The 8206-nt window shown below is 42.9% G+C and overlaps 1 protein-coding gene across 2 annotated transcripts; it reads right to left on the reverse strand.

The window, feature by feature from the left end:
- Positions 1 to 245: 245 nt before the first annotated feature.
- LOC144114975 (uncharacterized) lies at positions 246 to 6827 on the reverse strand. 2 transcript variants are annotated; one of them, XR_013311177.1, is made up of 3 exons: positions 6526 to 6801; positions 6331 to 6388; positions 246 to 3143 (listed from the first exon to the last, which is right to left on the reverse strand). XR_013311177.1 is itself a non-coding variant. In XM_077649056.1 (3 exons), the coding sequence occupies exons 1-3, from the start codon at positions 6685 to 6687 to the stop codon at positions 3107 to 3109; spliced, it is 321 nt and encodes a 106-aa protein (XP_077505182.1). In that variant the 5' UTR covers positions 6688 to 6827; the 3' UTR covers positions 261 to 3106. The 2 variants fall into 2 exon arrangements, 1 of the variants encoding a protein (XP_077505182.1); XM_077649056.1 differs by having other exon boundaries at positions 261 to 3143; positions 6331 to 6452; positions 6526 to 6827.
- Between the last annotated feature and the right edge of the window lie 1379 nt (positions 6828 to 8206).

The following is an 8206-nucleotide window of genomic DNA, read 5'->3' on the forward strand; positions in this document are numbered from 1 at the left end:
CTATGTTGCCAGAGAGCATCAGTTGGTGCCAGCATATGCACTACATCCGGGGTTTATGTAATCAAGTGCGGGTTCCGACTATTCCACAGAGAGCTTCCGCTGATATACACCTGTATCTTTTCACTTTGTCATAAAGGCCCAGGCGCAATTTCACTTCTTTAAAAATGAAACTGTCAAGAAGCACCCCCTTCCAGTTTCACTTCACTTGAATAACACGATAGCCAGCAAGCTCTGGTGTCCTTTCAGGAATAGACTTGAATAGAATAGAAGCTTTATTGTCCGCAATATTACATATAGATTTTTCTGCCGCACCTAAACACCTTGGTGCTTGTGGGTGGGCCAGCAGAAGCAGTGCACACCATACGCCGGACAACGAAACGCTCACAAATATACTAAGTTGACTCATAAATCAACACTATTAAAAAAATAAACGAGCAAGTATATCCTCAAAAACGTGATGCCACACTCTTGTGCAGAGTTCAAAGACGTAACAAAATGCAGAAGTACAGGAATAAACCATCACGAAAGTAGTGACAATTTTCACATGCAGTTCTGCTGAATAATAGAGCCAGAAAGCAGAAAACAACGATACACTGCCCCTTAAATGCAACAAATTCTATAAGTGCACTTTTCATTTTCTAAGTAACTGAAGACGCAGTCATGCTCATGAGACTGATAAGAAAAATGAAATAAACGAATAAAATAAGTACAAAAGAGCAACATAAAAAGATTGGCAACGCTTTGAGAAACACGATTATGGCAAGCAGGAGTGAAAGAGAAAAAAAAATAAAAGGAAAAATTCCATTATGAAAGTACCCAGTTTCTTAACGGGAATCTTGATTTTTTTCTGTCGCTGATACACAGGAGCTCGTCAGGTAAGCTGTTAAACTGTGGTAAATAATACCTACGAGTTCTTTTCCCATAATTAGTATAAACTCGTGGCACCATAAGTCTTTCCTTTGGCCTTAGTGTTCTTTGCTCACAGGTTCTTTGGAAACTTATGTCATAATAATTTGTTGTTAGAATTACGTACTAATATCTGTCTTAAATTCAATAGGCTTAAATTATTCATCATATCTTCATATTGTCTATTATTGAGTTGTGTCACGTACACACTATTTCTGAAAATCTTACGCAGCAGTTCATTAACTTTTGTTTGCCGAGTAACAGAGCAGCTGCCGTAGATTGTTATAGCGGATCATAGGATGCTTCCGCCTACAGACAAACACACTGTAACACGTTTTGACAGTTGCTCCTCGTAATTTGTATATATATGCCTCAACTTGCCTTAACCTTTTACAAATGTATATGACATGTTCATCCCAGGTAAAGAACTCATCTATGCGCAGACCCAGATATTCGACAGAGTGGGTATAAGAAACTGGGATGCAACAACAATTGTCACATCGCAGTCCATGAAGCCTTAATTCGCCATTAAGTTCAACGCACTTGTGAGGATTCCTAATGCACATGAATGCACATGTTGAAATCGCCTGCTAGTACTAAATTTTCCCTATGGTCAAGTTTTCCCAGATTTTCAAACTCGAACAAGAACTCACCTATCGGCCCGCTAGGCAGATGGTAAACTGCACAGATGACAAAAGTGTGTTCATCAGACGTTATATTTACAATCAGTGTTTCCATGTGTTGTGTAGGTATGACGATGCGTTCAGTATTCCATTCGTTTCTAATGTAGAGCAGAATGCCGCCTCCTCGACCTGTTTCACGGCAAAAGTAATATGACTGATAAGCTGACAACTCAAGTTTCACATGTGGGTTCATCCGCATTCATTTCTGTCAACGCTATTACATCTGTTTGCTCAGGCTTCTCGGATAAATGTAAAAGAAATTCATTCCAATGCTTACGAATACTTCTTATATTGACATGAAGTAAATCGACGCATTTCTTATACCCTTCTTTGAACGCAAACTGCTTCGCATACACGTGCCATCCGTATAGGTCTGTAAAATTTGTGCACCCATTACACTTCCTCTAAGTCATCAATGAATGAATTCGAATGACTTTGTCTCCCTCATGAAGACCTTGCCGTTTCTTGTCCACGTGAATTTGAAATCTTTCACTCGCTTTTGATTTTGCAGCCCACCACAACTGCCGAACATGACGAGTCATGTTGTCGATGATGTAGATGTCTTTCGATTTTAATTCGTCTCTCTTCGCGGCCCATGAATTGCGAACATTTCGATCATTGAAGCGGACCAATACTGGAATTTTTTCTTCTTTAGCTTGTAGCCTGTGAGCAGCATCGACACTCTCGGAATATGGTGTGGGCAAACCAATCTTTTATGAAAGGAATGCCAAAACAGTGAAGATATCTTCATTTTCTCTGAAAGAGATGCCGTGTATTTCAATGTTCTTGTGCCATAAATACTGTTCAACATCATTTACAGCTATCTTTAGTTGTTTCGTCTCATGGCCATTTTTATCCAGTTGTTCGTGAAGTTAGCACATGTGTTTACAAAGCTCTGCAATGTTTTTTTTCATTTTCCGCAGTTCCATAATGTCATCGTACTGCCCTGATAAAAATTCATCGATTCTTCTATGCTGGCAACTGTTACAGCTTGCTCTTGTACCGTTTCTAAGATATCGTATTGTCTTGAACTGTGACTGCTCATTTTCTGCTCTATCGACTCCATCCTGTTCAGCATATCTGCAAGTTTCTGCAATGTCTCTATTCCCTGTTGCACAAGGAGTTGAATATTGTCAGCTTCTGTCTGACTGGCCTGTTCTCTGGTTCGGTAAACAATGGCCCTCTATACTGTTGTTATTGTCAGGCAGAAGACTATGGTACAGTTACTGTGTCAGTAAGGGTGAAGAAAAGGTACAAAAGTCTTAGCATAGTGAAGCTATTATTTAGAGAATAAACAATATTGGAACATTTGCACCTCACAAAATTGTTGATTTATATCGTGCCCCATCTTTGTTGTCAATTTAAAGCCCCGCAAAAAGTACAACAGCATGAAATGTGGACCGCATATAAACAAGGTGGCTTTTTCGGTACCTGTTGCAAGTTTATTCTCGGTGACTCGTGAATATAGGACATGAAAAAATATTTGCTGTCACGCGAGGGCACCAGGGTCAAAACGGTTAAATGGCTCTGATACTTCCTTGCATGTTCTGCAACCTGCGGGTACAAAATATAAATCAGTCTTTTTGTGCTGGGAAAGCTGCATAGGAAAAGCAACGTGCCATATCTTTTTCTTTCTAGTGCTGCACCGAAGCCAGGAGGGCCCTTTATACCATCCTGGACAGAATTTCTGCAAATAATTTCCTGACTCAGGGTGTAGGCAGCTTAGTGTGGTAAGGTTGAAAGGGCCCCCTGCATTACTTTGGAATGTCTGTTGGGTTCGTTGGTAGCCAATGGTTCTGATGGGGCACCATCAAGAGGGTTGCTGGCTGGTGTTGATGGAGAGTTCTGGGGCTCTTCAACACCATTCTCAGGAGTTTTGCAAGAGCTGCAATCACCCTCTCCTTGGTAGGACACCTCTCCTGTTGGCTGCTTGACTTGGGACACCTGATGATCTACAGCATAAAAACCATCGGCGCAGCATGCCCACAGCTGCTTCTCTTGACAGTTCATGTGATCTAGACCTTGTCAAATACACAGAGTATGTGACGCATGAGTCGTATGCATTACAGAGTTGTCCTCAGTATGATATTGTAAAGCATCCAGAACCTGCATGCTTCCCAGCACTCTACCTGTCTCTCAATCTGTAAGCACGCCAACAACTGAACTTTAAACATGCAATTTTTCTCATCGCAATGGAAATTGTGTTTCTAAGGTACTCAATTTCACAACACTTTTGTCAGAAACACTGTAGAAGATTGTAAGCTTTTTGATCACCGAAAGCCAGTGTTTATGTATCCTGAAGAAGCTGGAAACCATGATCAGTGAGTGAAGATCACAACTGCCAGACAGTAATTTTACTATTTTCTTCTATAGAACAGCATCCATTTCAGTTTCCGTACCAAAAGCTGTTATGGCGCAGTGATGTGCGCCTTGTTGACGAAACTTTTGTTACTGCTTCAACCAACAAATGCAGAACACTTTAGGGGCATCTGGTGACAAAAGCTTGAAGCACCTCATTGGCAGTGCGAAGGGAGGGTCCATCGAAGGACGCATTCGAGAGAGCATAAACTAAAATAAAATATGACGAACACTTCCGAGAGAGCAAACAAATTCTACGCTCAACAAATATAATATTTTACTGAGATGTGGTCACATCGTGGGATACACTGATATAGCGGCAAGGTCTCGCTGCAAGTGGCATTTGTTTGTTTTATGCAATTTTCAACAAAAATTAAAATTATAAATCTTTGTTTCATATTGCAAAGCTCAATTCTACTACATGAGGCAACACATCATTTCCACCACAACCTCAAGACACGTTTTGGTTAGTCTTCGGCCCCTTTGATGTGGATTCTGAAGAAACTACCCATACATCTCTCACCTACTCACTCTTTTGTGGCTCTACTAAACACAAATGCAATAATGCAAAGCTTATTCGGCTCGCAACTGCAGCTGTGTGTTTCCTTCTTTCGAATGATGCACCAAACATTAGTGTATATGGATCACCATGTGGTGTTTGCCTATGACTGCTATATAATATATAATTGATTTTCTTCTGACATGGGTTCAATCCCTGCTGCGGTGATCACATTTCGATGGTGGTAAAATGCTAGAGGTCCATGTACTGTGCAATGTCTCTGCACGTCAACGAACTCCAGGTGGTTGAAATTATTCGGTGCCCTCTACCACAGCGACCCTCATGGCCTGATTAGCTTTGGGATGTTAAACCTATAAAACCAAACTAAAACAACATTGAATTTCTACTCTCACCTGTTTCGGTTTCACCGCCGCGATGACTCAGTGGTTATGGTGCTCTGCTGCTAACCCAAAAGATGTGGGTTCGATCCCGGCAGTGGCGGTAGCATTTCAACACAAAATGCTACACTCGTGTACTGTGCGATGTCGGAGCCCGTTAAAGAGCCCCAGGTGGTCGAAATTATCCACAGCCCTCCACTATGACGTCTCTCATAGCTCGAGTCGCTTTGAGCTGTTAAACCACACAGTCCAAACCAGCGCAGCTAAGCATCTCAGCTGCTGTAAGCAGGCAAGGCACTCACCGTCTTAGCAGCAAACGTGGGAGTAGTCATGCATAACATTGGTTCGGGCCATGGAAGATGCATGACAAGTGACCACTTCATTCGAGTGTCAAAACTGTGAAAATAGGACAAGGAACCTGACAGCCCTGGGTGGCTCACCACCACATCTGTGCAACCCAGGCTACGCTAAGGGACTTCAAGTAATGCAGAAAGTTGAGCGAGTTGGTGATTCATTATTAAGCTTGCGACCAGCTTAAGTAAAAAGACACAGAAGAGGCACACGGGTCAGTGATTGTCCTGCGTGCCTCTTCTGTGTCTTGTCTTCCACTTACGCTGGTGCCAAGCTTAATGATGCTAGGCGAGCCACGTGTGTCGTCGGCCGTGGCAGTAATCTCATCTCTTCCATTGTCAGCAAACAACGAAACAGCGAACGAACGTAAATGTCTGAGAGCAGATGTGAACATGAGTACGTAAGTAGATGTTAAGGCAGGTAGGGGTGAAAGCAAGTGAGCTGAGTGAGTGAAAGGACCGGGGTTCATATCCCTGTGCCGCGCAATTCTCCATCGGTTTTTTAAAAAAAATTCCGCGTGTCGATGGAATTGCATTATCAGTCGTGGGGTGCGGCCTGACCTCGGTGACCAGAACCGACAACGCACTCCGTCACCAGAATAGGATTTCGCCACCCTGGTGCAGTATTTGGCCACAACCTCCCATATGAACAAACCAATTGAAGGCAAGCACAGCAGGGGGTGGCAGAAAGTTAGGTGGGCGAATGAGATTAAGAAGTTTGCATGGATAGGAACCGTGGCCACAGTTGGCACAGGACAGGGTTAATTTGAGAGATATGGGAGAAGCATTTGTCCTGCTGTGGGCGTAGTCAGGCTGAGGGTGAGCGATTGTAAGTGGACAAGAGTCTGAGTGAGTGAGCCACTTCTCATGATGCCGTGGTATGTGGGAAATACAAAGTCGATGGAACTGCCATATAATGACAGCATTAGAAATGTTAGGTTCATTGGATAGAAACGTTTTTCTCCCGCAGTGGGCCTTTGCTAAATTTCCGGTTTATTGACTAGATACGCTGAATCGTCGCTGAGGTATAACTCGTTCTCTCTCTAGCCTCTAGATTTTTGCCTTTAACATGCAGGAAAGTTAGACGAAAAAATAGATTTGAACAGTTCAGTCAGCAGCGTAAAATTCAAGCTTACCTCCAGCGAGTAGCCACGATAGCAAATGGTTTCGTTGTGCTCATCGTCAGCTTTCTGTCTGCGAATTTTGAAATGCAGCTTTTCAAGACTTGCTCAAACCCATGGCAGCACTCGCGCGTCCGCTAAGTGTCACCAAGAAAGAAAATCGCAGACATGTGAAAAAGAAGCACGATCCCCTTCCAGCCCAGCGGGTACCTTCAGAAAGGTTGGGTTATCTACAGTCTCGTCAGCAGACGTGTTGAGCCATGAGCAACGCCGATGTACCAAGCGATGGGCCATCTTTCGTTCTTGCTGTGTGGAGCGCATCGGGCCCACGCTGCTCGTTACTTTCGTGTTCCCTTCGAAGACTCGAGCCATGATCCACTGCCGAGGTTTGAAGCGTGTCTGAATGTTGAGAGTGCCGGCTCTATATCTGTAATATTAATCCTGAGCGAAGTTTCTGTCAATGCAGGCCACCATGCTGCTGTTGTCACTGCTACTGCCGCTTTGCCGCTACCTCATTAACTGTGAGACAAGTGTTGATTTATCTTGCGCGACATAATTATTTACTTTCAAATTTTTTACATTTGTTTTATTGTTAACTTCTTATAGCACACTACACAAGATGAATGACTGCTTTTAGTGCGTTTCGGCAAAGTTGCACATGACTAAATTCGGCGGATTTTATTTTTTTTTGATCAAGCGTTAGTTTTTAAGATGGCCACGCCCAGGAGATGCGTTTGTCCGTGGAGCTGTAGACCAGGCGATGGTCTAGTTAGGGAAGGTTTGTTTTACTTCTCCCGAAAACGCTATTCTTTGAAATTGGTGTGGGTATAGCTGTGCTACATGTTAACATTTGTTTAGCAATGTTTCTTAGCAGCAGTGCTGGTCTTCTGATGCCAACTTTTTATTCGAAATATCCGATTACAGGACAGACATATGACGGAAGCAACAACCACTGAAACCAATGCGCATAGGGGAGTGTTTCTATTTGTTTTAAAAATGAATTTGTGGTGCTGGTCAATGAGAGATTAATAATGTATTCCATCGCTGTAAGGTAATCATAAGAAATCAGAAGAAAAAAAACAGCCACATGGCGCCGGCGGGATTCAAACCCACGATCTACGAATTTCGCGTCCGGTGCTCTACCAAGTTCGGTTAGTTCACTTTTTTAGCCATTTCTTCAAACCTATGAGGCGTTTCGTCACAAATGTGCTTGAAATTAGCCTCCGCATGCTTTTGTACTTTCAGAAATGCACCATTGAGATTTGTGTTCTGAACGCATATTGATTTCACCGACGTCCTTTGCTGCCGTTAGACTCGGTTCTGGCTAGAAGCCAAATTTTGCGCCGAGCGTTTCTCCAGGTCTGTCCAGTGTGGCTGTGCTAGTTCCGCAAAGTTGGTGCCGCGAAATGTGAAGCTCTGGTTAAGGTGAGGCAGCCTTGTAATACTGCTTCGACCTTTGAGCACCCATGCTCAGAACTTGGTAGAGAGAGGTTGGTCAGATGGTTCTTGATAATCACAAAGTGAACACGGGAGGGAAAACCTCACGGTGCTTGCCAATGTTTCAACAAGAGGACTGTTATTAGTGACTTTTTTATGTTTCCTTACAATTTGTTATCTATGTACAAGCGGTGACTTACATCAACAAAAGGTATTGAATATCATTGTGAGATTGCTCATGCCCTTCATTTTTTTTTGCTCTGGAGGCGAAACTCGGTTGAGGTCACTGGGCTAATGTGTAGTTGAAACAATTTTTAGGCAACAAAACATGCAAATTCTTAACAGTAGAGGTGCAAGAAAAAGTTGAACATCACCATGTTACTTCAGGTTTCGAATCTTGCTCAACATGAAGCCATTGCAAAGATGCGCACATGGTGTTGGAAAGCACGATCTT

This window comes from Amblyomma americanum, chromosome 1 (assembly GCF_052857255.1).
Source record: "Amblyomma americanum isolate KBUSLIRL-KWMA chromosome 1, ASM5285725v1, whole genome shotgun sequence".
Classification (NCBI taxonomy): Eukaryota; Metazoa; Arthropoda; class Arachnida; order Ixodida; family Ixodidae; genus Amblyomma; species Amblyomma americanum.